The sequence below is a fragment of the Cervus canadensis genome, chromosome 7, assembly GCF_019320065.1.
Source record: "Cervus canadensis isolate Bull #8, Minnesota chromosome 7, ASM1932006v1, whole genome shotgun sequence".
Lineage (NCBI taxonomy): Eukaryota > Metazoa > Chordata > Mammalia > Artiodactyla > Cervidae > Cervus > Cervus canadensis.
The window spans coordinates 46,929,500-46,957,491 of NC_057392.1; the positions used below are offsets into that span (position 1 = coordinate 46,929,500).

A 27,992-nucleotide genomic window follows, 5' to 3' on the forward strand; every position below is an offset into this window, starting at 1 on the left:
ACTCAGTTGTGGTGTATAATACTTTTATTCATAGTTGGATTTGATTTGCTAATATTTTGTTGAGAATTTTACATCTATGTTTATGAGAGATTAATGTATAGTTTTATTTTCTTCTGATGTATTTCTGGTTTTATTATTAGGAAAATGCTGATCTTACAGAATTAGTTAGGAAGACTTCCTCTACTTCAGTCTTCTGAAAGATTATAGAGTTGGTAGAATTTCTTCCTGAAAAGTTAAATAGAATTCACCAGTGAACCCATTTGAGCTATGTGCTTAATTCTTTTTTTTCTTTTGTTGACTGCACCATGCAACATGCAGGATCTTAGTTCCCCAATCAGGGGTTGAATCCATGCCCCTTCTAGTGGAGGTAGCAGAAGTGCAAAGTCCTAACCACTGGACTACTAGGAAATTTCAATGTGCTTAATTCTTGATCATGAATGCTGTGATTAAACGAATGTGATTCTATATGGAGACTTGATTACACTATGGGGCATTTGAAGGTAAAACAACAGCCTTGTACATATTGACAGGAGCTTCATCTGCTGGGAGAAGTCATTCTCTAATGAAAAGCAGTTTGGAGCCTCTGCTCAGATCAGAGATCAAGTTTCTCTGGGAACTTCCTTCAACATCACTCACACACACCTACAAGTCTGAGCTTGAACATCAAGTTTGTATCCTGTGACCACCTTTTATACCCTATGGCTACACTTGATTGGATCAGGGATGGACAACTGACATAAGCTGGACCAATCAGATTCTCTCTCTCTTCACGGGTTTGGGATAAGACCAAAAGGCAACCACCTAGTCTCTGCATAGAGTTGGAACTGAGGTGCTCTAGACACAGGAGGTGTGGACCAGTTGTTGCTGGAGTTGTTCTACCAGATATGGATGAAATTTTGCCTGCTGAGAGAGAAGGATGGGGTGGAAATTGATCAGGTTCCTGGGAACAAGCAGAATGAAGCTAAGGAATATGGGATGGGGCAGCTCAAAAGCTCTGACCAGGGCCCAGGAAAGGACAGAGAAAGTACATCATGGATTGGGGACCCTATATCTAAGAATGGAGTGGCTCCTGGAAAGGGGGCTGTCATGATTCAATCATTCCTCCAGGGAACACAGTCAGCAGCAGACCAGCAAGGCAGGGAGGGGTCCTTGGAGAGAGTTGGGGATACTCCTTGTTGGGATATCTTCACCATCCTCCTCAGAGAGCCAGGCGTTGGCTTGTGTTGTGGGGAGGGGAAGAAAGTGATGTGGAGGCTGAAGAAAAGATCCAAGTCTGGGCTGGAGCAACCCAACTTCCCAACATGGAGTAACTGAGGGCGGAAGGAGGACTGAGTCCAATTGACCTCTGCTCCCTCCACCCTCTGTGCCAAGGCCTTCAGCCACCAGAGGAAAATCATGAATGAAATCCATGACTTTGGAAACACAAAAAGCCAGAGGGATTTTATTTAAATAGACTTTAATTAGAAGTGAACGGGAGAGTTTTGTATGCAAATGTATTTTGGTTTTTAATTTAGAGCCATCACCTCATCAACTCTGATATGTGACTTCTGTGTTTCTGTAAGTTTCTCTGTGGCTGGGTCTGGTGAGAACCCATCTATTTATATAGTAGATCTTTATGACCTCTTCCTGTCAGCCTCTGTGTCTTCTGTACTAACAAGTTGCAGTCTTGACTTTATTATTCATTCCCATTAATCATTCTTCTTGAAGAATAATGAATCGTCACCAGTCATCTTCCTTTTTCCAGTATCCCAAAAGCACGATGCCTGAAAGTCTGTGCAGGTGAAGCTGGGGTGGGTCCGGAGGTATCCTAGGCCACAGCCGCCCGTGTTCGTGTTCGACGCGAGGCCTCAGCTCTCGGAGTCCAGTGGGTAGGAGAAACCGGCTCAGGAGCGGCCCCAGAAGCGCAGGACCACAAACACCGCGACCCCCAGCAGCAAGACGGCGCCCAGGGTCCCGAAGAGGATCCCGAAGAAGGCTCGGAATTTTATGCTCAGTTGCTCACAGCGCTTGCCCCAGGGCGTGTAGATGGAGGAGGGCACACAGCTGGGGATAGAGGGGACGCGGTCAGCAGGGGAGGAGGCTGGCGCTGATCCTCCCCATGCCTCCTCTCCTGCCAAGGAGGAGGTTTTCCAGGCAGGCTGGGCCCCCCTCTAGGGGACGGGTGGAGTCAGCCCTGCTGCCCAGCTGATGGAAGACCCAGGGCAACCCAGGCACCTGTGGGGGTGAATTCACAGAAGGTCCATTCCACCTGGACCGCAGGGAGGGGGTTGGGGCTGGCTGCAGGTGAGCCTGCGCAGACACAAACCCAGCCCTGCCCCTATTCCTCCATGGACCCGGTGCGGAGCGGGCTGGTTGTATCTGCAAGTGTAGTGGGGACTAGCCAAAACAGAGGGCGCTCTGGTGAAAAGAGGGCCCGGGTGGCGCTGCCCTTCTCCTTAGTAGGCCTTTGGCTCAGCGCGCTCCCCTCACTATTGGTGATGAGACAACAGGACAAAGGGCGCCAGTTTGAGAGGACCACCCTTGAGTGGTAATCTTAAGGAGGGCCGGGTCTAGACCCAAGACAGAGGGTTCCATTTCCACCAGGAGACAGCAGGCTGTCCACCCAAGAAGTAAAATCATGTGTAAGGGTTTGGCTTTGGAGCCTGAATACTGCCACTTAACTTACTGGGTTTCTTATCCTCTCTAAGCTGCAGTTTTCTCATCTTTAAAATGGGCATAATATCCCCCTGCCCCCCAGTAGCTGGTCTGAGTTGCAGAGGTAATAGACTATCTTTATCCTCCACCCAGTGTGGGCACTCAGACATTTTTTTCCATTTCCCCTTTTCTCTGATCCCCGTTCTCTCAGTGGCAAAGGGAATCATCCTAATTTTCAGACACCATGAGGTACCTGCAGCGGGGCCCGTCCGGCAGGTGCTGGCACTGGCTTCCGTGCTTACAGTAGCCCTGACTGCAGGGGGACACGCAGGTGAAGCCATCCTGGGGGCTGTAGACCAGGTGGTAGTCCTTGTAGCCATTGCATTGGAAGTATGTTGCCAGCATGCTCACATTCACTGTTGGGTAGGACACATGTGAACATGGAAAACAACCGATTAACAGCAAGCCTATACCTTTTCGAGAAAGAATTGCATGTTCAGGCACTTATCCTGAGACATAATTGGAAACCACAGGAAAATTACATATGTTCATGAAGGTTCAGAGCAGCATGGTTTATAAGAGCAGCAATGTTTCAGGAGAGTGGTTTTGTTAAACAAAGCATACTGTGCAACTGATAAGCTCCAGATATGCATCGGTTAAGAGTGTATGCTTTGAAGTCAGCCAGACTGAACTGAAACGCAAACTCTACTGCTAACTAGTTGTGTGATTTGGGAGAAATTTCTTAACTCTTTCAACCTCAGTTTCCTTATTTTTAAAAGGAAACTACCTTGCTTCGATGTTTAAATGAGATAATATATGCAGAGTACTCAGTAGGTGCCTGACACAGTAACCCTCAATAAATGGTCACTATTAGTATAACATTCTGTTTAAACTATAGCACGTATGTTCAATTCAGTTCAGTTCAGTCACTCAGTCATGTCCGACTCTTTGCAACCTCATGAATCACAGCACACCAGGCCTCCCTGTCCATCACCAACTCCCGGAGTTTACTCAAACTCATGTCCATTGAGTTGGTGATGCCATCCAGCCATCTCATCCTCTGTTGTCCCCTTCTCCTCCTGTCCCCAATCCCTCCCAGCATCAGGGTCTTTTCCAATGAGTGAACTCTTCGCATGAGGTGGCCAAAGTATTGGAGTTTCAGCTTCAGCATCAGTCCTTCCAATGAACATTGTGTGTTATAAAATATCCAATGGAATGTGTATACAATAGACAAGGCATTATGTTCACAATTTGAGTAACGAGGAGGTTATCAAACATTAGGCATGACTTGATCCTCTTATCTTAAAAAAATAAATAAATTGATATGTGTGAGGGTTCCTATGCATACAAGAAAGTTCAAAAGAATATGAGCAGAATGAATTTGTCTCTGGGGTTTGGGATTATAGGTAATTTTTTTTTTCTTTTTGTTAATCTGTGTTTCCTGAAGTTTCTATAATAAACATATTGTACTTGTGTCATAAAAATTGTGGGGTTTTTGTTTTTGCTACTAAAAGTCAATCAGGTCTGGAGTAGTTATTCCCTTATCCCCAACCCTACTTCCCCCCATCCCCAAACACACACACACACATACACATAGTAGTTTGAAGGATTTCAAATTTTTGCCGCTGGGAGGGAGGAGGCTTAGCCTGGATTCTAGAAGAAGCTCTTGTTTGATCCAAGTAACAGCAGCTTCTGTTGGATTTGGCATAGTCCTGCCAGCTCTCTGCCTGACTTCAAAAAATAGGGTGAGCTATTTCTTTCCTTCTCTGGCAAGTTTGCCAACCTATCTTATTCCTGTTCCAGTATAATTAGGGGCTGTCAGAGTTGAAAGGGACCTCAGAAATCCCACCTCATTTTCCAGGTGGGGGTACTGAGACCTGGATTGGGGATGGCTTTTGCAGAGGGTCACACTTTCTCAGGAAGGGAGTCTATCTGCCCCTGGGCCAGGTCTCCAGGTTTCAACTTAACTATCTCCAGGTGGGGGGCAAAGGCAGAAATAATGTCTTCGTTTATGTTTATAAAGTGCAATGGCCTTTTAACCAAATCATTAACAGTTTTAGAGAGAGAAAACCCTTGGCAGTGATGGAAAACAGCAGTTGGGGATTGTACACATGGGGACTCACCAAGCAGTACTTTGTGCTCCTGTTCTTGAATATAGAAGGCTAGTGAGTAAAATGTTCACAATTTCTCTCAAAAATTACAAACAACAACAACAAAAAAAACTAAATTGACTTGCTTCTTATCTGTGGCCCACTATAGAATACATTTCAGCCATGGGTTTGTGTGGGCTGCAGACCTATGACAAGCTCCCACTGCCTACCTCCCCCCTCTCCTATCCCAGGAGCTATCCCCCAAATAGTGACTCACGAGTCATCACACTGTACACGTCCTTCCTGGAGATGGAGTGGAAGGCCACGTTGTTCCTGGGCCCGCCACTTCTCTTCCCCCTCATCTGGGGAGCCGGGGGTAAGAACATCTTCACCACCGCGTCCAGCAGCCGGTTGTTCAGGAAGTCAATGACAGGGCCCTTAGGGTGGTACTGGAACTCAGAGATGACGTTCCCGTGGTGGAGGGAGCTTCCTGAGGCTGGTGCTGTTGAGGGTTTACTGTATGGGAGGAGTACAGTGAGGGGCCAAGGGGAGAGGTGTTTGGGGGAGGACCCAGGGACCAGGTAGGGACAGTCCCGCTTACGTTTGATCCACTTGTCTGTTCCAGAGAAAGGCCCACACTTCCAGGTTCTTCAGTCTATAGGCCACCTAGGGCAGAGATGGGGGTTGGGTGGGGAGTGGAAGCAAGAGTGAGGCCCAGCCCACAGAGAAGACCCTTCCCACTTTAATGAACTTATTCATCCCTGTCTCGCTCTCTCTTTTTTTTTAGTGGAGCCCCTTGGCTTGCAGGAACTCAGTTCCCTGACCAGGGATTGAACCCAGGTCACAGGTGTGAAAGCTCGGAATCCTAACCGCTACGCCACCAGGGAATTCCCTATTTCCTTCTTTGAATATGAGGACACTGGACCACAAGAATGTTTCTTATCACTTCTTCATCCCTACACCCCAGCTTAGTCTGGTGACTGGCACACATCTCTGCTTAATAGAAGTTTGTTGGTGAATGAAGGACTTTCAATGAATAGCCCTTAACTTGCCTCTAATTCCTGACTTACCCATTCATTCTCTCCCCATGTGTATATTGAACATCGATTATATTTAGCCAGACCTAGGGGACAGTCCGAAGAAGGCAATGGCACCCTACTCCAGTACTCTTGCCTTGAAAATCCCATGGATGGAGGAGCCTGGTGGGCTGCAGTCCATGGGGTCGCTAAGAGTCGGACACGACTGAGCGACTTCACTTTCACTTTTTACTTTCATGCACTGGAGAAGGAAATGGCAACCCACTCCAGTGTTCTTGCCTGGAGAATCCCAGGGACGGGGGAGCCTGGGCTGCCATCTATGGGGTCGCACAGAGTCCGACACGACTGAAGCGACTTAGCAGCAGCAGCAGCAGCAGGGGAGTCAGGTGCAGGGGATGTTAGTATGACTTAGAAACAGTCCATTCTCAAAGGCCATAGTGTGGCTCAGTAGACAAACGTCAACAGATTTTACCAGAGTGTAGAGTGCTGTAGTAATAGCACCAGTAATAGTCATTTGGATAATCTTTTTTAACACATTGTGTTCTAGGCACTGAACCGAGCACTTTACATAATCGTTTAAACCTTCATACAAACCATTGACCTAAGTACTATCATCATTTCTATTTTTACAGATGGAAGATCAAATAATTTGTCTAATCATTATACCTGCTCCAGTGAGTGGTGGTACCAGGATTTGAGCCCAGCTAAGATTCTATATGGGTTTCCCTGGTGGCTTAGCGGTAAAGAATCCACCTGCCAATGCAGGAGACCCGGGTTCGACCTCTGGGTTGGGAAGATCCTCTGGAGAAGGGAATGGCAACCCACTCCAGCATTCTTGCCTGCAGAAGCCCAGGGACAGAGGAGCCTGGCGGGCTCCTGGTAGGGTCGCACAGAGTCGGACACGACAGAAGGGACTGAGCAGCAGTAGCAGCAGGATTCTAGAGCCTCAGGAACAACTACTGTACTACTGTGCCTATGATTGGGCAATGGACTAGGGCATGGGAGCCAGGAAGAGGAAGCCCCTCAGGGAAGTCAAGGAAGGTTTCCTGGATGTGAAATGCCCTGTTTCTTCCACATAATATCCAAGTGTAGGTCCCCAGGGATGTTCAGAAGGAGAGGCTGTGTTGACCCGGTCACCCTGGACTCTATTCGTTGCAAGTTGGCCATTTCAGCCCTCTTGGAAATCTTCATCCTGGGCCTTCCTGCCTTCCTCACCCTCAGCCTTCCCTGGAACAAGAGGCTCCTGCCTCCTCTGGCAGTAGAATCCAGATGGATGCTGAGACTCAGAAGGCACAAGCCAGGGCTAAAACCTTGCCTGAACCTGCCAAGGCCCGCCCCCCACCCAGAGCTGGCCTGCAGCACTGACCGAGGCGTTGACATCTGCTTGGGAGGCATTTTCGTCTTCAATGAGTGAGAGCTGGATGATCCTTAAAGGAAGCTCTGGAGATGGGAAAAGCAGATTCATAATCACCTCACAGGTTTACCCAGCCCAGAAAGACCACCCTATCCTACACTGACAGAAGGTCACAGAAGAAGTGGCCAAGTCTGCTGACCCTCACCCTAGTGCACGCTGGACTATGGTCAAGGTTCCCCTGACTTGTGCTGAGCTGTGGGGTCACCTTCAATCTTTTCTCAGCAGACCGCTGAGGCCGGCGATTCCCGCTGTGACAGTTGCCGCCCACTCACTCCCATAGCCTACAATCTACCACCACCTGAGGGAAATCTGGAGCTCTGTCCTGTGGGTTTGAGGGACTTAGCCTGGCCCCTGGAGTCCCCCATCTTCACCCAAGGTGAGAGAAGTGGGGATGGCAGAGGATCTGGTCTTAACCTCGATGGACGGTTGGAGTGAAATTGTTCCCAGCCAGGAAGCAGCAGGCGTCGGTGAAGGCCGCGGGGCAGGTGCAGACGGGCTGGCAGCCCAGAGTGTGGGAGACGGAGCACAGGCCGTTGTTGTAGCAGTAGTTCTCAGGGCAGGACTCGTTCTGACAGAGGAAGGGTTTCTCCAGAGCTGCAGGGGGAGCTGAGAGGTCAGCAGCACCACACCCGGCAGCAGGGGGCAGGCCCCAGCCCAGGGAAACCTGCTCCCAGGACAGGCTAGCTTTCTTTCTCGCAAAGCCCACTTAAACTATGTTCTGTTTGTGGGCCACTCTGAACCCCAAACTATCCTTCTTTTTCCAGGCATTTCTTTGCCAGGCAACCCTTTTTTTCTCTGCCAGGTAGGGGTTCTCTCACTTCCGCTGAGGGAATGGAGAGTTTATCAGACCCTCCCCATCAGGAAAGGACCCTCTTTCAGGAAAGCCCACCAGCCTGTTTTCTTCACTTCCATCCCCTTTTCTGCATTTATGAGGCTGTGGTTTTACCCTCTCTGGTCTCTGCTCCAAAGATGTAGTGGTCTCTAGATTTCACTGGGGCACTTCAGGGGCTTAGTGGACGCCTCACTGTGATGTCCCCAGTGACTCTGATGGCTCAGAGGCCAAGGAACAGATGGTGGGAGGAGGACTCAAAGGAAAGATGAGGCACCCATGCTGCCAGATGCCCACAGCAGCCCCTTGCCCCCAAATGTCCTGACTGGGGAAATGCAGAGACCCTGGGCCTGGCATATCTGAAAATCCCCAGGAGCCTGAGGGCCCACTCCCACTGGCTTCTGGTTCCCTGGAAGCTGCTGGAAATCTCCTTCCCTCTCCAGGCCATCTTCAGTCTCTTGCCCTGGGTTTCTCCCAACAGTGACTCGGGGCTGCTCTTCTCTGATCCCTCCCCCGTGCTTGTACAACCTCTTCTCCTTCAGCTTCACACCTACCATACCCACCTCGCCTCCTTACCATACCTACCTGCACTGAACATTCTAAAAGCTCATTGTAAAGTGGGGAGAAATGGTTTGCCCAGCTGTGTTAGGCCATCCCTCGAGACGTCACCTGTCCCCAGAACCTCTTCCTGCCAAGCCCTCGTTCCCAGCTCACATGCACAGTGACGTCCATCCCCAGTCAGGTTTGGGGGGCAGGCCTCGCAGCCCTTTCCAGAAATGCACTTCACATTCGGGAAGCACTGCTCATCACAGGGGTCCTTGGAGTAGTTGCAGTAGCGGCCGAAGGTATTGCCATCGCACTTGCAGTCCGCTGCCTAGAATGGGTTGCTGATCACTGGGCGGCCAAGGAGCTGGACCATTCAGGGTTTCTGGGGTGTTGCTGTAACCCACCCTGTTGGTCTGAAAACCAATGGATCCCAAGTCCTTGTCTTAATTATGTCGGTATCCACTGACCACCTTCTCGAACAGGCCCTGGGCCCACCCGACCCTGTCAAGGGCAGGCTGTCCTCCAGGCCATGTGGCCTCCCTGGGCCATCCTGAGCTCTGTGCCCGGCCCCTGCCCCGGGGTCCCAGCCTCTTCCCTCTCACAGCAAATCCCCTTGCCTGAAATCCTTTCTAGAGTAAGACGGTGGCTAAAACAATATTCTACCATCTCTGGAATACTGGATCCCACGTAAGCCACAGTTTGCTGTTCTCCTTTCCCTTGCTGACTCCCAACCAAGAAGAAGGAGGCTTGCTGCTGAGCAGGGTGAGAGCAAGCAGTAACTAGAACAAGGGCACAGTGGGGGAAGCAACCAGATTCTCATCAAGTTCATGTCTCTCTTCTCTATCTCCCCTACTGGATGACATGCAAAAGCTCCCTGAAATGGAACCTTTCAACACTTTCTACTGTCAAGACTAGGTATCTTGGGATATCTAAAATACTGTATGGATTTTAATCTCCCTGCCTCCCCCCCAATCTGTATTTTTTTCATTTTCTGCCTTCTGGACTCCTTTACCTCAGTCCTTTCAAGTGGGGATTCTCTGCTCATGCTTCAGGAGGAGGGTGTGTATGTGTAAGACGTGAAAGAAGTGGTGGGTGATGGGGTGTTGCCAGCCAAACACTTTCCTTTCTGGCTCCCCTCAAAAGTGACAAGAAAAAACAAAAGAGATGGGGCCAAATCCATGACTTAGCCCAGGTATCTTGGCTAGAAACTTGAATGGAGAAGGATTTTCTCCCAACTGCGAAAGAGATGCTTCTTTCAGTTGGAGGAAGAGAGTAAAAGGGGAAAAAAAGGGTTTGGGGGGGACTAAGATCAGAGGGGATCTGTACTTCTCTTCCAAATACCGTGAAAATGATCTGACACCCCCCCCCACCCCCCACCGCAAAAAAAAAAGTGTCTGTGCAGTGTTTCTATGCAGATGGGACCCTAAGCCAACTTACAGGAGATTTCTTTTGTCTGAGCAAAGCACAGAAGCCATGGAGCCTGAAGGGAGGGCCCTTGGAGCTGGGATCTGTGTAGACTCAGGCCCAGGGACTGCACAGGCACCTTCCTACCCCACGCTTCACTGCCTTATTCCAGAACCATGGAGCTGGAAACAACTGGGAAACTCCAAGAAAGCCTGAGGTGGAAGTTTCCTACCAACCTGGCTGAATGGGAGCTGGGAGATAAAAATTCAGTTGAGCTACAAGCATTAAAGAAAGTTCTTTCGTATACTTTAGTAAGTTTGTGACCCGAGATTGGTATCTGCTCTACTCACTACCTACCTCCCAACACACACCTGATACAAAGGGGCTGAAGGAAAACATCCTTTCAATTCCCACTTCCTTTCCCCTCCACAGGGAAACCGCCCCTACTCCATTCTCTAACACTCACCTCCAGGGAAGAGTTGCTCATCCAGCTGGTCTGGTTGTACAAACACTGGCTCTCTGCCTTGCACTCACAGACCACTGTCCTTGGCTTGAGTACAGATGACAAGCTTCCCTGGGCACTGCTTGCTAGAATCTCCAGAGTAAATGGTTCCAGCAGCTTTGGTGTCCATAGCAATGTCCCGTTCTCTGTCCCGAGGAAGACGAGATCGTTGGGAGTTGGGAGCCCCATCTGCTCTGCTGTTTGATACCCCAGGTACAGATGCTGGATTTCCCCCACCCCTCTCAGACCACCCCTCTGATCTTCTCTGGCGTTTCCTTGAGCAAAGCCAGTTTCCTGGGGTGGTCCTGATTATACTCCAAACTGGAGGTGGGACCAGCCCAACTCAGTGGCTGTGGGGCAGCACTCCACAAGGAGAAGGCAGTTGCCTGCCCCTTGAAGAGACCCCTGGGCTTGCGCCAGAATGGTTCATCAGGAGGGGGACAGAGGATGAAGGCCAGGAACCTCCCAACTTTCCCTCCCAACCTCCCAACACTTCCCCAGGCTAAACTGCAGGCCAAACTGACATCAGCTTCACAACAGCCCCACCATTGCCCTGATTTCACTGCCCTCATCTCCTAGAATTTTGGCCAGCCAGCTTCAGACAGCAGACCACAGTGAAACACTGCTACTTATCAATAAGGATTCTTCTGATCCAACGTGTCTTGTGTTTTTAAGAACATCTCCTGAAAACAGTAGATTGAGAAGAGCTGATAGTAGGGAACAGGCGAGTATAACTTCTAGGCCATCACTCTTCAGGATAGGAGCCAAGTGGACAGGAAAATTTCCTGGTGCCATTAATTTGACACCTGGGAGGATGCCATGTAGAGCAACAGGGTGCAGCCAAAGCAGTCCCTTCTTATGCACAGAGAAAGAAAATGAGTCAGAGGGGTGTTCAGAGTTCATAATAAGGTCCCTAAGGGCTTTGGTTTAACCAAGAACAGTCACCAGCTTAATTAGTGCTGGCAACAGAAGGCAAGTTGCATGCTGTGGGCTTTGACTCTTTTTTTTTTTTCCTTCAATCACGCTGCACAGCTTGGGGGATCTTAGTTCCCCAACCGGGTTTGAACCCAGCCCCATGGCAGTGAAAGTGTAAGTGCTGAATCTTAAACACTGGACTGCTGGGGAGCTCTCTGGGCTTTGACTCTTGAGCCAGATCATGGTTACAGGCCTGAAATGGGGTCTTCACACCATTCCTGTGAGAGAAAGATGAAGCTTTCCTTGGCCCAAGCACAGAAAAGCAGACAAGGAGAGACAAATTGAGGTAAACACGGTTGACAAACATAAAAATAATGAGAAATGGACCAAATAAAGGTTTTGTATTTCTTTAAATCTTGTTCCATGTGATATCCTTCTTTTAATAGATAGGCAATGTTTTAAATTTAGTACCTGTTAAGTGGTATATTTATTCTAATAATTTGTTGATTACATGAAGATGATAACATATTTCAAGACTGAGATGAAATGAATCTTTGAATAAATTGTATATGCCCAGAGGCAATCTAACTAGTTGGCCAAATCTCCATAAGCCCATCACTGCTATTCACTGGGGTTGGGGGGCGGGGCATCTATTTGAATTATAGCGATCATTCCTAAGAAATGCTGGTCCTGGATATTCCAGTGAAGAAGTGACACGAAGTTGCACAGGATATAATAATGCAAAATTACCCAAAGTTTAACTCTGACCTTATCCGCTAACCCCCAGCCAGTGTTCTTACCAAAGAGCTTGAAGTCCGTGCAGTTTTCTCTGAGGGTGAATGTGATGTCCTTAGCATTGCTGGTGTAATTAACCACTGTGGTCTGTCCCATGTAGGCTTTTATCACATCAGGACCCTTGATAGAGGGTGGGTACTGATCTGAGACACAAAGAAGGGATGTGGGGTTTAAGGCGGGATACTCCCTTACCTTCTGGGCCATCTCTTTTCAGTCTTCTGGCTTGTGGGAGGCATTCCTCGGGCTGGGACCCATCTCCAGAAACAGGACTTAGTCTGTGCACCAGCTCACAACCCATGAAGATCAGGCTGCGGTTGTATTGCCCAACCTTCTCCCCAGACAGGATTTATTTCAAGTTCTTTCCTGATCAGAATGCTATGCTGGGTGTGATATGAAGTGAATCAGAGGACAGCGTTGTTCAGACTATTGAGGAGTTTTACATTTGGAAGAGGACTGAAAACCATGAGGGTAATATCATGGGCATTGTGTTTGTCAGGAATAGAGAGGGAGTATAACCTTTTCACTGGTATCTGTGTTTTGGAGCCCTGCTATTTCCATTTCGTTGTTTATTCATTCACTCATTCAGCCAGTCACTTAACAAATATTTATTGAGCACCTACTCTATGGTTGCCACTGTTCTATGTAGTAAGGATGCTACAACAAACAAATAATAAAAAAGATGCCTATGAAAATTAGAAAATGTGTTATTAACTAGAGATAGTTATAGATGCTAAGGAGGAAAAACAAAACAGGGAAGGCAAATAGGAAGTGTGGGTGAATGTGAAATTTTAGACAGGTTAGCCAAGAAAGGCATTGCTGAGAAGGTGACATTTGAATAGAAACTGGAAGGAGGTGAGGGGCGCCAGGCACCTGGGGTAGCCTGCCAGGTACCCTGGGGCAAAGTGTTCCAGGCAAAGAGAACTGCACATGCAGTCTGAGTTGGTAGGGAGCCAGGCATGTCTGAGGAATACAAAGAAGCCAGTGGGGCTGGTGCGGAGGGAGTGGGGCTGGAAGTCCTAGGAGAAGAGTTTGGAGAGGCAATGGGATCAGACTGGATAGGGCTTTGAAGGTCATCGTTAAGGACAGAGTGAGCTGGGGAGTCATGGGAGGGTTTGAATAAAGCAATAGCTTGAGCAAAAGAATCTGTTAAATTTTACAAATGTGTAGTTCAAAGGAGTGTCATGGAAGGGCGTCCCCTTATCTGTGCCCTAACTCTGCACACACTTCCCCAGGCCTCACACCACTTACTCAGGGTAGTGTTCATCTGCTGGTAGAGTCTAAATATCTCCCTAGTGTCATTTCCGAGGTTTTCACTTCCTGTGGCCAGGACATCGAAGATGCATTGATCATCTCCATGACAAGAAGAGGTCAAATTTTTATTCAAGGATGTGTTTTGCAGCAGTTGTGAAAGGAAGACAGGAGTGAAGCTGGAAGGCAAATTGTCGTCCCTCTTGCCAAAAAGGCTTGTTCCATTGATTTTCCCTAAAACACATTATGTGATGCAATGGTGGTGGTACCAGGGTGGGACTTCAGCTATATTCTATTGTGTCTACCCCTTGTGTGTGCTGTGTGCTAAGTCACTTCAGTCATGTCTGACTCTTTGTGACCCTATGGACTATAGCTCACCAGACTCCTCTGTCCATGGGATTCTCCAGGCAAGAATACTGAAATGGGTTGCCATGCCCTTCTCCAGGGGATCCTCCCAACCCAGGGATGGAACCCCTGTATATTAAGTCTTCTGAATTGGCAGGCAGATTCTTTATCACTCGTGCCTCCTGTGTCCACCCCTTACCCTCGTTTTATATAGTTTGGGATTGGGGAGGACAGAGTGACTTCCAGATTCTAAGTCTGGAAATCTCCGCTCTAGGGGGTGAGGTCCACCCACCTCCCTCATCTTCTCTTCCAGGTAGGACTGTGGGTGGGATGGGAATGGAGGGCACCAATCTGGGGTGGAGGGGACAAAGCTGAGGTGGCACCAGCATCCCCAGGTCTCTTCCTTTCTACTCCTCTCTCATGAAGGACAGAGGTCTCATTCCCATAGGCCTGAGGGAGACAGTACAGCAGCTTCCTTCACCTGGGGCCTGCCCCATCTGCTCAAAGACCCTGAGACCCAGACTCACAGGTCATTCCATAGTGAAAAAGCATCTCCTCGGAGCTCCTTTTCGGTATGGTGGAGCCATTGGGCATCCTGAAGTCGTCATCTGGGTTGCCGTTCCAGAAGCCTGAGGGACGGAGCAGGACTCAGCCACCCTGGGAGGTGGCCCTCCCTTCCCCAGGGAGCATCCAGCAGGGCACAAGGAGAGGTAGGGAGGAGCAGGGGGCCTGGGAAGCCTCTTTTGGTGGCATCTGCTCTGCTCAGGAGGAGGGGAGAGGACTACGACCTCAGAGCCTACCCTCTGCTTCAGGGAAAGGAGGAAGTGGAGAAAGAAGGGAGGGCATGTGGGGGATGGAAGGAGGGTGTGAAGCCCAAGGGAGAGAGGGAGGTGGGGGAAGGGTGGCTGCCAGCCCCATGGTCTCCAGAGCCCATCCTCAGTGGCCCCTCAGCTGCCCTGGGCCTGCAGCTTAGGGAGGACGGGAAGTGAGCCTCAAAGGCCCCTGAAGAGGTCCCACCTCCGCCTCCGCTGAGAAAGGAAAACCCTTCTCGGGATGTCCACAGGTGCACTGGAGGGGAAGCTGCCTGTGGGCTGGGGATCTGAGCTCTGCTGCAGAGACAGAGTGCTGCCCGCTCCTTACCCATGAGGCCCTCAGTGTGGTTCTGATACCCCTTCGAAAGGTCGCAGATGTGGAGGATGTTGGAGCTAGCGAGCACAGAGACGGCCACAGCACCATTGAAACTGGCTGATACCGTGGAGCCGTAGTGGGTCATTATGACTCCAGAGCTGTTGAAGATCTCCTGGTCTAGAATGTTGGGAGACAAATGAGGAAAAAGCCAGTGTTGGAGCCCTGGAGGCCCAGGACTTGTCAGCAGTAGTTTAAAGCTGCAGAGAGGAGGCTGAAAGCAGCTAGGAGATGCCCCGCACGGTCCTTCTCCAGTGACTACAAAGCACACTCACAGGACGTGCTCTCGGCCCATCCCACCCTCTTCTCCCTGGGAGCTGAGGATGAGGCCCCAGAGGAAGGAGAGACGTGAAGAGGGAAGTTTAAGGCCTGGCTCCAGTGAAGAAGTTGCTCCGGCTCGGCTGCTGGAGGGACCGTGGGGTGACAACCATGCTGCTCTGCCCCAAGACCACTGCCTCTCCACCCCAGCACCCTGCTCCCCAATGCTGGGCACCCCACTGACCCTGAGCCAGGGAGGCAGGAGAGGCCCAGCCTACCTTTTGCATCTTCACCATTAGTCTGGTTATTGAGCTGAACATGGATTGTGTTATTGGGCTTAAGGAGCCATTGAACCTGGAAGGGAGTTGGCAGAGACCTCAGCCCAACCTACATGGGGCCAGAAACAGCGGAAGGAGCCTAGGGCTTGGACGATGGTGAAAGTGATAGGGACTGTGACCATGAGGTGATGCAAGCTACCATGCATGAGGGTGCTTGGCCTGGGCCAGGCTCTGAGCAAGGTACATTTCGGAGATTAGCTTTTAAATCTCACAAGAGCCCTGTGAGGTAGGTATTATTATCATCCCTATTTTACTCTAAGGAATACAAAGCGCTGGATGTGATTTCTTCAGTCTCACAGGATCTTAAGCCAGTGTCTCCAGGGTTGACTCTTTATTTATATTGAAATAAAGTTGATTTACAAAATCATGTTAGGGATACAGAGCATGGGCTTTGGGGTCAGAAAGTGAAGTCGCTCAGTCGTGTCTGACTAGTTTCAGGTGTACAACACAGCAATTCAAACATACATACATACATATATAGAATATATATATATGTAATTCTTCAGATTCTCTTCTCTTATAGGTTACTACAAAATCTTGAGTAGAGTTCCCTGTACTATACAGTAGATCCTTGTTGGGTATCTATGTCGCTTCAGTTGTGTCTGACTTTTTGTGACCGCATGGACTGTAGCCCCGCCAGGCTCCTCCGTCCATGGAATTCTCCAGGCAAGAATACTGGAGTGGGTTGCCATGCGTTCCTGCAGGGGATCTTCCCAACCCTGGGATCGAACCCGCGTCTCCTGTGGCTCTTGCACTGCAGGTGGATTCTTTACCGCTGAGCCACCTGGGGAAGCCTATGTTATTTATAGTCGTGTGTACTTGTTAACCCCAAACTCCTGATTTGAACCACTGCTCTGGCAGGATGTGTCCTCACTGCCTCTAGCCCCTTCCCTTCCTCCTCCTTTTTTCCACCTGGGCCTCAGTCTCCAGCTGAAGGTCCCTGAGCTAAAGGCTCCATGTAAGGGGAGTGCCCCCACCTCCAACTTACTGTGATAGGGTGCAGGCTGCTGGAGCGGTAGTCAGCAGCAAAGCCAATGAAATTGGTGGCATTTGCTGAGCGGGTCTGGGCAGTGCGGCCCTGCAGCAGGAAGGAAGAGTTTCTGTCCTGGGTCCGGACCAGCAGGAAGTCTCCCGGCCCATTGAAGGTGTAATTGACACCATCCAAGGTGGTGATGTGGGGGTCCCCAACCATCCAGGCTGGAAAAAAGGAGGTAACCACATTGGAGGGGCAATAAACAATCTGCCTGCAACTCGGGAGACCTGGGTTCCATCCCTGGGTCAGGAAGATCCCCCTGGAGAAGGGAGTGGCTACCCACTCCAGTACTTGCCTGGAGAATCCCATGGACAGAGAAGCCTAGCAGGCTACAGTCCATGCGGTCACAAAGAGTCATACACGACTGAGCAACTAACACATTGGCGGGGCAGACCAGGGAAAGAAGGGCCTGGGAGACTTCAGCCTGGGGAGGTGCTCAGGGAGCATTTAACACTCCCCAGAAGTCCTCTTGCATTTGTGTGCCCCCACCCCATCCACTTCCTCTCATTAGCCCCCGATCCACCACACCTCCCCCTCCCCCAAGGCCATGGGTGAAGTCCCTCCTCAGCCACACTCCACACACACCTCCATCTTCCCTTGTGACTACAGTCCTGCCCCAGGAGCTTGTGCTGTCCCCATTCAAACCCCAAGAGTGTATCGCTCCCTTGGTCTTCCACTTGGGCTCTGGAAGTGGAAGGGCCGAGCCCCAGCAGCTTCACCGAGACTTGAGGGCTGGTACCCAGCGCAGCTGACGGGGGGCCGCCTTAGCTGGTACAGCGCGCAGAAGGAGGGCTTGCTGTTGAAATGGCAACACCAGTTTTGCAGCTCCAGTTCTTGGTCTGTGCAGAAGAGCAGTGTGTTAGTGGAGATGGAGGACATGCAGGACCCATCTGGGAGGTTTGGGCAAGATGATAAGGGCAACAAGAATGTGGTTTGGAAGTCAGGCCCACATGAGTTCAGATCCCACTCTGCTCAACAACCTTAGGCCACAGACCAGTTACTATCTCCCTTGTGGGCTCGGTGGAGACGTGTGCGGCAAAGCCCCTGGTGGGCAGGCACAGGGTCCTTCCTTTCTTGAAGGCGGAGGGCTGAGACCCACCACTCTCAAAGTGCTGGGAGCGAGAGGCTGTGGCTGGTGGTCTGGGGACTAGTAGGCTGATGCCTTTACAGGGAGGAGGAGGGGAGCACACATGTTTCCCTGGGCCCCATCCCCATCCCCAACCCCATCCCCTCTAGCTCCTTTGGAGGGTCTCTGCAGGAGATGACTCCATGTCTTCCCCCAGACAGCCTGCTAATCTGGGTCCAGGTTGACGAGGTCAGACCAGGCCTCTGCCACTTCCCTAGAAAGATGCCCCTATCAGCTGGGGCTATGGGCCAAGTGGAGACGGGGCAAGAGGAACTCAATCAGAAATCCCTAGGATGCCAGCTGGAAGGGATGCTGGAAACTTCCTGGTGTTACAAAATCAGGAAATGGAGGTGAGGTAGCTGGGAGAAAATGGGGACGAGAGGCTTCATTCTGCTAGTCCCACTGCTGGCGTGGAGCCCAAGCTGGTCCCTGATAGGGAAGGACAGAAAGCTCCAGAAAAGGCGGGGTTGAGTTGTCTGCGGACACACTTACCAAGTTGCCAAGGACTCTGCACTCTCCAGCCTTGGAGCAGCTCTCCCCAGGGTCCGTAACGGCAGCACACACCCCCACGCCAGGAGGAGGAGCTGCACAGCTGCCTGCTGCCTGCAACAAGCCCAGACAGTCTCAGGCCTGGGATGCCTGTGGCGGGGGCAGCCATGGCATGGGGGTGTTTCTGGGGAGGATCGAAGGGAGCCCCAAAAGGGAAAGGTCAGGCATGGCCAGAGGGAAAGTGAGTGGGCTTATAGGGACAGTGGGAGTGCCACAAGAGACCGGAAGAATCTGTTACCTCTGCTGATGGACTGGAATCTTAAATCCAATACTCCCTGGTTCCAGGAGCAAGGGCAGGAGATCTGGTTCCAGCCCCAGCTGGGCCACTGAGGCTCTCTCTTCAAACACTGCAGACACCGGAAACGGTAATTGGGCTTTACTTCTCTGTACAGCTCGTAGATCCATAGCCCCTGGAGGCCTGGGGAAGCAAACGAAGAAGGGGATATCCCAGGGCATGGGGCCACAGGCTCTTATTTAGCTTTAGGGACAAGCAAAACTCATCAGTGCATCCTCTGTGTGCCACTTGCTGCACTCTGGACAGTCTTCCAGGGATGGGCCCAATGCAGATTGGCTGTGATTACCCCCCAAAGGTCCCTCTGATGTGAGCTTCAGAACCCTAAACTTGGATCTTAGGGTGAGATCCTGGGACAAGAGCTGGGCAGGGAGACCTCATCTGTACCCAACTCAGAGCCAAACTCTGGCCCAAACTTCAGTGTACTCCATTCTCCGCCCTCCTGCCTACTACTCTAAGCTCCAGTTCTTCCAGTCCCCCCAGACCAGCTCTTCCTTATGCACCCTGTATCTCAGTGAGTGATGCCACCAGTCACATGCTCAGACACTTGCACAGACATACCAGTGGCCAAAGCAACCGGGAGAGAGGCTGATGTTCAGAGGCCAGCTGGGGAGCCACAGGGAAGCTGGCATATGAAGCAGACAACTGTTCCAATGATATGAAACTGGGGGAGCTTCCCCTGTGCCCAGATGCCATCCCTGGAAAGGGGAGGTAACTGGGAGAAGAATCCCTGAAGAGCGTTTGAAATTTAAATAGACCTTTAATTGTGCACCTGAGTGCTAAGTCACTTTAGTTTTGCCCCACTCTTTGCGACCCTTTGGGCTGTAGCCTGACAGGCTCCTTTGTCCATGGGACTCTCCAGGCAAGAATACTGGAGTGGGTTGCCATGTCCTCCTCCAGGGGATCTTTTCAACACAGGGATTGAACTCGAGTCTCTTATGTCTCCTGCATTGAAGGCAGGTTCTTTACCACTAGTGCTGCCTGGGAAGCCCAGACATTTAATTAACTGTAAGTTATTTACTGCCCTCCTAGCTGCCATGAGTGAGAAACAGGGCTCCAGAATACAGCAGAATTCAATAGGACATAATGTATGAGATTTAGACCCTATTCCCACACAAAAGAAGAAATCATCAAGATGACTAAAGTTTGATAAGGTTTTGAAAAGGATAGTCATTTTTTATGATATCTGTTTGTGTATTTTCTCCACAATCAGGAGAAACACACCAGATATTCTCCCCCAACACACACACACACACACACACACACACACACACACACACACAATCACATCCCTTATGTCACAAGCAGAGGCATCTGGATAGAAGGGCCTTAATCTGATAGGATGGAGCTTCCCTCATAGCTCAGTCAGTAAACAATGCTCCTGCAGTGCAGGAAACCCAGGTTCAATCCCTGGGTCAGGAAGATCCGCTGGAGAAGGAAATGGCAGCTTGCTCCAGTATTCTTGCCTGGAGAATCCCATGGACAGAGGAGCCTGGCAGGCTATAGTCCATGGGGTCACAAAGAGTCAGACACGACTGAGCAACTAAATCACCACCAATCTGATAGAACAGCTTTCTCCACCAGATGGCACCAATGATCTGACTTGGCTTATTGTTTACTAGACTTCCTTGCCACAGAACAGAACTGGATTTATGCTTTCATGGTCCACATGGCTAATTTCTAATGCTAAAATATCTTTTGTTCTATCACACTTTGGAAACTGTCATTTCTTTCCCTTTGGCGCCCCCAGACAGTACAAGTCATGGAGGAGGCTCATGGAGCCTAAAGTACTGGCCTTCTTACCATAGTGAGAGCTCTTTGAGAGCAAATAGAGTTGGTCTTTTAAAATTTTTCATACTTCTGGCTCTTAGCACAGTTCCAGCACACAGCAGGTACTCAATATATGGTGATTGAATGGATGTCCTGAACTCCTGAACTCCTCTTGGTAGATCCATTAAGGGATCTCATGTGGGTTCTCATCCAGCTCTGGGACAGGACACTGGGAGACTTGTCCTAACTGCCCGTTCATGTCCCTGCCTCCTGCCATACCCATGTCCTCACTTCCAGGATCTGGGTCCCCCTCATAGTCCTGCTGGCTTTGGGCTGATTCCAGGGAGTACACTCTGCACTGCAAGAGGGTGCAGAAGGTATGCTGCTCCCTGGGAAGTGCCCAGTCCAGATCCCACCTGTGGGAGGTCAGATGGTGTGGAAACACCCTTTTGTGGACATGCATGGGAGTTGCCCTTTGAGGACTGTCACAGCACACGGAGTGGGAGACAGAAGAGGACTTGAGTCCCTCCAGTCTGATAAGGTGGTGCTTTTACCTGTGTTGGAATCCAGGAATTGGTCTGGACGATACTTCTCCCATACTGGATGGAATGTCAATTGGCCGTTTTTGAAATACCCATCTCCACTGTGGGAAAAGAAAAGAATATTTGGCCTTCATCACACACAGAGTCCTTTCCCTTAGTCGGCAAGTTGCTCATTCATCCAGCAAGTCAACCAGCCAGTCACCCAGTCTGTCCAGCCAGTCATTAGTTATCAGTTGGCCCGTCAGCTATCGAGCCAGTTGGTCAGTCAGCCAGCCAGAATCACTGACCCCCTGTGCTAAGCAGGAGAGGGGAGGAGGCAGATGGGGGAGGAGTGGGAGGACCTAATTTATCTCACATCTGAGCACAAACTGCAGTGAACTGATCCTGAGACAGGAGTTGAAAGCAACATTTCAGGCCTCCTTCCTGTTAGTTTCCCTTCAACTAGGTGTCAGAGAGGCGGTGCTATAGGGGATGGTTGGTGGTGCAGGTTAAGAGCTAGTCTTTGAGTTAGGAGGACAATGTGTGTGCCACCCCACTCCCATCCCACCCTACTCCCCTGCCCAGGGGATGGTGCTTAAACTCTGCTCCAGGAAGGAGGAAACCCGAGTGGGGCCTGCAGACTCTCTGGGTCATGCCTCAGAGCAGCCACTCGGATCCTTTCTCCTCTTTGACATGGGACAGATGACGCACGTGGGCGTGACACCTTCCATGGGTGCTCTCAGAATGATGCGAAATTCCTAGCTAGATAATTCCACTCCTTTCTCCTCCAGGGCATGTTCAAAAGCAAGTGAAAGCAATGTAATTATGGGGCAATCCTGAACACATTCTAGGAGAAATTGCATTTACAGCAATTACCCGTAACAGATTACATGGGACCTTCACAACCGACTACACATACATCACGGTTGAAAACTGTTGTGTTAGAGAATGAGCCATTCCCACACTTGGGAACACACGTCCGCAACCACAGCCCATCCATCTCTCTGCTCTCCTTCTTTGCCACTGACCCCGCACAAGCTGTTGGTGCCGTTGGGTAAGAGGTTAATTCTCAGCCCATCAGAAACTAGAGATTATCATACTGAGTGAAATAATTCAGAGAAAGAAAAATATTGTGTGATATCACTTGTATGTGGAATCTAAAAAGAAATGATACAAATGAACTTATTTACAAAACACAAACAGACTCACAGGCTTAGAGAACAAACTTATGGTTACTAGGGAGGAAGGATGGGGAGAAGGGATCGTTAGGGAGTCTGGGATCGACAGGTACACATTGGTATATTTAAGATGGATAACCAACGAGGACCTACTGTATATATAGCACAGGGAACTCTAGATGGGAGTTCCTGGATGGGAAGGGAGTTTAGGGGAGAATGGATACATGTATATGTATGGCTGAGTCCCTTTGCTGTCTACCTGAAACTATCACGATATTGTTAATTGGCTATATTCCAATATAAAATAAAAAGTTTTAATAAAGTCAGGAAGGCAGATTTCAGCCTTATATTTTGTATTCAACTTCCTGCTTTGCTACTTACTTTCCAGCTCTTTGGGCAATGACTTATCCATTTGTACCTCAGTGTCCTCACCTGCAGAATGGGTAATAAATAGTATCTCCTTCATGGGGTGGTTGTGATTGTCAAATGAAATAATGCCTGTTAAGTACTTGGTGTAATAAATATTGACTGATACTTGACAAGTCAAGAGTGGTTAGCTAATGTCAATGGAAATCCTAGAAGTCAAAGCTCTGGAATTTAACATCACCATGCACGGGAACTGTGATAGGAAAGGGAATGGCAGGGTGAAGCGGGATCTTTTCATTTGAAACAGAAAGAAGTGGAAACCAGAATCAGAGTGAGTCAGAAGCATTGGCGAGGAAGAGTCCTGCCCGGTTCTGGGGGACAGAGTGTGTGTGCAGTGCAAGCCCTGCTCTGCACCACCTCTCATTATCTGCTCAGGGCTGCCAGCCTGTCCCTGTCCTACCTGGAAAAGCCTATCAGCACAGGGTTGCCCGGTCGCCCGGTCACATTCCACCGCATACCACCACTTTGGTAGAGAAATAGGGCATAGGACCTGCTCCCGTTTGTGGAAAGGATGGCCTGGTAGGTGTTGGTCTGGGGGTTGGCTGGAGACAAACAAGGATGCCTGTGAGAGATCTGGGGTGTCCCATCACCCATCCCACACCCCCACTCTGACACCCACATCACCTTTTCCTGACCTCTGAGAGCAAAGGCATGGGCTTAAAATACAGACAAGTTTGGAATTTTGCAGAGATTCCACCCTAATTGTCAAAGCACCTGCTGTGGTGGATTTGCCTTCTTTGTGATTTCTTTCCAGAGAGGAAAGGTAAAGGATTCTGGGTTGGAATCCTGTTAGAAGAAGGTCTGTCTGAAAAAGCTTCAGCAACCAGAGAGATTAGCCAAGACCTCACAGAGCTGAGAGAGGCCTGAGGAGCTTCCTTTGGGATATTTAAGGATATTGTCCAAATGTGCCCTCATTCTTAATAGCATAGAGGAACCATGCAGGTGAGACTGGAGGTTCTCTGAAGGCAGGTTTCAAGCATTGTGCTTCTACATAGTGAGTAAGCGATGAACTTGCTGAGTCAATAAAGAAATGGGTGACTTTAAACCAGACACAAGGAAGAACTCTGTAACTGTCAGAGTAGTGAGGCCCCAGAGGGAAGGCTAGGGGGAGCATGAGACATGGACCCTCTCCACTGGATGCTTTTCTGTCAAGAGCCAGAGTCTGGATTCAGAAAAACCTTGGTTCCAGGCCTGGCTTTGTCATCTGCTAGCTGGGTCACCTTGAGCAGTTGCTTAACCTCTCTAACCATCATCTTTCTCATCTCTAATATGTGGATAATAACATTAGATTGAGCCATATAATATTGCCAATAGCCAGCCATTTTGGGGGCTTCCCAGGTGGCGCTAGTGGTAAAGAACCTGCCTGCCAATACAGAAGCCATAAGAAACATGGGTTCCATCCCTGTATCAGGAAGATTCCCTGGAGGAGAGCATGGTAACCCACTCCAGTATTCTTGCCTGGAGACTCCCATGGACAGAGGAACCTGGCAGGCTACAGTCCATAGGATCGCAAAGAGTCAGACATTACTGAAGTGACTTAGCACAGCTACTTTTTACTTATAGAAATTGCATGCTCCATGTTTTCGTCTTCTAATACCCAGTGCTCTGGCTACTGTGAGGCATGTAAGCAAAGCCCTGAGGCACCCCTGACATGTGGTAAGTGCTCAGGAGACAGAGCAGGGGGGTTTGGAGGTGGTGGGGATGGGGATAGGGAGGCAGAGAGGTGGGCTGGGAGGGAGGTGCTCTAATCAGCCATCTGTCCTTGACTCAGAGAGGAGTTTAGAAAAGTGGTCCCTGCTTAGGATTCTAGGATGCCTGACTTCCAGGTGGTTCACAGGACACTGCCCACTGGTCCACTCACCCCGATGGTCACCCGGGCAGGATAGGCAGGGACATGAACCCACGTGATCTTTAGCATCCACCTGGCTTTGTAGTTTCCGGTCTTTGTTAACATATTAATTGAAGACTCCACCTTCTGCACTAGTGTGTTGTAGTCATCATAGAGAGTCTCATATTCCTAGGAAAAGAAGGCAGATATGGAAAAGGAAATGAGGATACCATCTCAATACTCCTGAGGAACCCCCCATTTTCTACTCACTTTAGTCCACCCATGTCTCCCATCCTTCCCCCTCCCAGGCTTATGTTTTCAGTTAGTGACCTGAAGATCAATCTGCAGGGAAACCTGGCGTGTATGAAGTGGATTGTCAAGACCCAGAAACCCAAGTCTTCTAACTTGAACTTGTGCATCTCTTAGCATAAACTGGCTCTGATGGTGCAACCACCTGCATCTTTTTGTACCTCTCTGGGTCCAACAAGAGGCTCATTAAGACAGGTGTGTGCTTCTCCACATTTGGACCTTCTACAGTGTCTTGTCCATGGCCAGGGCACAATCAGTATTCGCCTGCAGTAGCTTTCACTACACTGAGAGCTCTCTCTGAGTGGAACCATTAACCCAACCCAGGAGCAGATGCAGGGGCCCTGCTTGACTCGGCCTTAATAGAATGAACCCCCTGCAACCTCATTCTAAAATCAAACAGTGGATGGTCAACCCATATGCACCACCTGCAGTCTTCCGAACATGGTTGTGTCCTAATCAGATTCCTCCCCACCCTCATAAAAGCTTCAATTCCCACCCACTGACAGGAGGGTTCTGACAGCAGGAACACTTGCAAGGCCCTCCACACAGGCCTTTGTCTCTCCTTGCTGGCTGCTGGAGAACCCTGTGTGCTGAGCTTTGAAAGGCCCACCTGGTAAAACATGGTTCCCTGGCTACTGGAGAAATCAACATCATCCCAGAATGGAGCCACCATGGCCACAGAGTCCCAGCCTGAAAAGCCTTTAAGGGGAGGGTTGGGATAGGAGAAAATCTGGTAGTCTGACTTCGGGAAAATGATTTGCACAAAGGTTCCTCTGGTTAGCATTCAGGGAGGGAGCATCCCAGCCTTGGGCCAACTCCTGGGATTCGTGAGGGTAGAACTTGGAGATGTCAACAACCCCTGGAAATGGATGGTCTCATCCATCTCCCTGCCCACTGGGAGAGTCCTGGTACCTAGTTTTCCCACAAAAACTCTTCATTCTTAGGCCAGTCCTCACATCTTAAGAGCTTCCTAAGGTGGTAGGTTTTGTCCTGCTTCAGTGGCAGACCCATCCATAGACCAGCCCACCGAAGAGCAGAGGCCTCTGAGTAAATCCCCTTGGCCCCCACGCCTGAAGCTTGTGCCATATCAGTTAGAGCTGAAAGAATTTATACTCTCACTCCATCACTGTGGGGCTCTCTCACAGCGTGTCCTGTCTCTACCTCCTCGTTGAGGGCCAAAACTGCCATTCAGCCCTCTTCTATGAAACATGAAGTACTTGGACCAGGGAACCAGGAAAATAATTACAGAAAATTTGAACAGCATCAGTCAAGTGTCCCAAAGTAGGGCTTCCTACTCAAAAAAAAAAAAAAAAAGTGGGGGTGGGGGCCATGGAAACAGTGGAGAGATTACTGGGCCCCAGGACCTCTCTACTGAGGTGACAACACTCTGTCCACATGTGTATGTGTGATAGGGGCGGGGGGCAGGGTGTAGCCTCACTCCTTGTCTTCCTCAGCTGGCGCCTTGTCATTAAAGACAGTGTGTGTAAACAGAGCCAGCGGCAGATACATAGGAGGGTCCTGACAAGCATCATAGTCATAGCTGGTCATGGTCACAGGGCCATCTTTGAGCCCTGAAGGGGAAGCAGGGCCCGTGGAATGCAGGTCATGAGTCCTGTCCTTTGGTTTGCAGTTGGGGACTCACGTAGAGGGAATCCAAGAGAAAGGAGCCAAGGGGGAAGCCGATCTGGGGCTTGAAGAGTGGTGAGGTGAAGTCCATAGTCCTCCTGACGAACTCCCGGTCTCCAGCACTTGGCCTGTAGGGGAAGAGGAGAACACCTGGGCCGGTACAAAGAGGAGCAGGAAGTTCTCAAGGGCCCCAAAGTCATTAAGGCTGGTAGGGTATTTCACCTCCAAGAAGCCTTCCCTGATGACCCCATGGACTTTAGCCTGCCAAGCTCCTCTGTCCACGGGATTTTCTGGGCAAGAACATTAGAGTGGGTTGCCATTTCCTACTCTAGGAGATCTCCCCAACCCAGGGATTGAACCAGAGTCTCTTGCATCTCCTGCATTGGCAGGCAGATTCTTTACCACTGAGCCACCTGGGAAGCCCTACACTGCTCCCCTGGCCTCCAACAAATTTCTTCCTGACCCCAGCTGTGATGGCATCTACACAATCTGTTATCTACAAGATTCTCTCACACATCAGCCTTTCTTCTCAGCACTTTTCACCTTATTTCTGGTAACCCCAAATTCTTTGGGGATCTCCTCCCCAGGTGACACTAGGACTGCTTTTCCTGTCCATGCCTTTATTCCAGCTGTTTAGGCCCTCCTGCCCACATGGGGCACTTCCTCTCCCCAGTTCCTATTTACTTTTTCCAGGAAGCCTCCTCTTCACCTTGCATCCACCCCTGACATTCCCTCAGGGCCTTCCAATAAGTGCACCTAATATCCTGGGCTTGTTCCTCTAATGGCATCGACAAGATCTGTCTCTCTCTAAACAGCCCCTTGGTCATTTCTATATCTCTAGCTCCTAGCCCAGCACGGTGTGCAAAGCCAGCCCTCAACACCCAACTCTGATGCTCTTGCATTGTCCCCTGTAGGGCTCTTCTGATTTGAAACAACATAGTCTGTGAGCAAGCAGGATGAGACTAAGCACTCAGTTATCCATCCCTATCAGGGGGATAGGGAGAGCAGCTGGACTTCCCATGACCCAGATGGAGCCGTGGAGAGATCCACAGAACCCCCAACAACTCACAAGGGCCATCATTGGTAGATACAATCCAGCTGCCACAACTACAACCACCACATCTAGCTCCATCCTCTCCCTCCCAGGGCAGAGAGGCTCTAGCTCTATGGAATCACTTGCCTTTCCCAGGATTAACAGGGACTGGTGCAGCTGTGGAGTGGGTACCTGTAGAAGTCCCAGGAGTGGAGGTGGTAAGGGTCTGGGAGGTTGTTGAGGGTAGTGATGCTGTGCTTCCCCCGCTGTCTGCCCTCTGTGAGGTTGTGATTTTTCCTGGGCAGGCAAGGAAAGAAGACTGGCGTGGGTCTGACAGTCAGAGAGTAGTAGAATTTAAGAGAGTCACAGACTTTAGGAGCTGGGAGAGACAGCTAGAAACCTGTGTTCTGGTCATCCCCAAACCAACCCCTGCAGTTATCTCCTGGGGTAGAGGGGATGGTGAGCCTGTCACCCACTATACCTGCCACTGACTTCATCTTCTCATGGGCCTGACTTCCAGCCGGGCAGTGCTAGCTCACCGTTCTCTCTCAGGCATTCCTCTGGGCTGAATTGAGCTAACTGGGCCACTGTCAGAGACCAAGACCCCAGAGTCCCCCCTACCTGATGTCTCACCCTTCATGGTGGAGCCTGTGAATGTTGGCGAAGTGCCGGTAACAGACAGAAGACTGGGGTGACTTGTGAATCGGGTGGTGGAGCTCCAGGTGACTGCAGGGCCAGGGGCTGATTGAGAGAATGAAGAA

At 50.1% G+C, this 27,992-nt stretch overlaps 1 protein-coding gene across 1 annotated transcript; it reads right to left on the bottom strand.

Moving 5' to 3' along the window:
- Positions 1 to 1,847: 1,847 nt before the first annotated feature.
- On the bottom strand, positions 1,848 to 27,871 carry MUC4 (mucin 4, cell surface associated). The gene is given in 24 exon segments (XM_043473382.1): positions 1,848 to 2,043; positions 2,888 to 3,050; positions 5,002 to 5,240; positions 5,326 to 5,390; positions 7,128 to 7,201; positions 7,590 to 7,769; positions 8,719 to 8,878; positions 10,421 to 10,602; positions 12,172 to 12,309; positions 13,415 to 13,648; positions 14,287 to 14,388; positions 14,900 to 15,064; positions 15,481 to 15,556; positions 16,529 to 16,737; positions 17,293 to 17,412; positions 18,192 to 18,338; positions 18,487 to 18,666; positions 20,865 to 20,953; positions 22,836 to 22,966; positions 24,297 to 24,452; positions 25,183 to 25,343; positions 26,211 to 26,348; positions 27,424 to 27,528; positions 27,853 to 27,871. Coding segments are annotated over 24 exon segments (3,429 nt in total).
- Between the last annotated feature and the right edge of the window lie 121 nt (positions 27,872 to 27,992).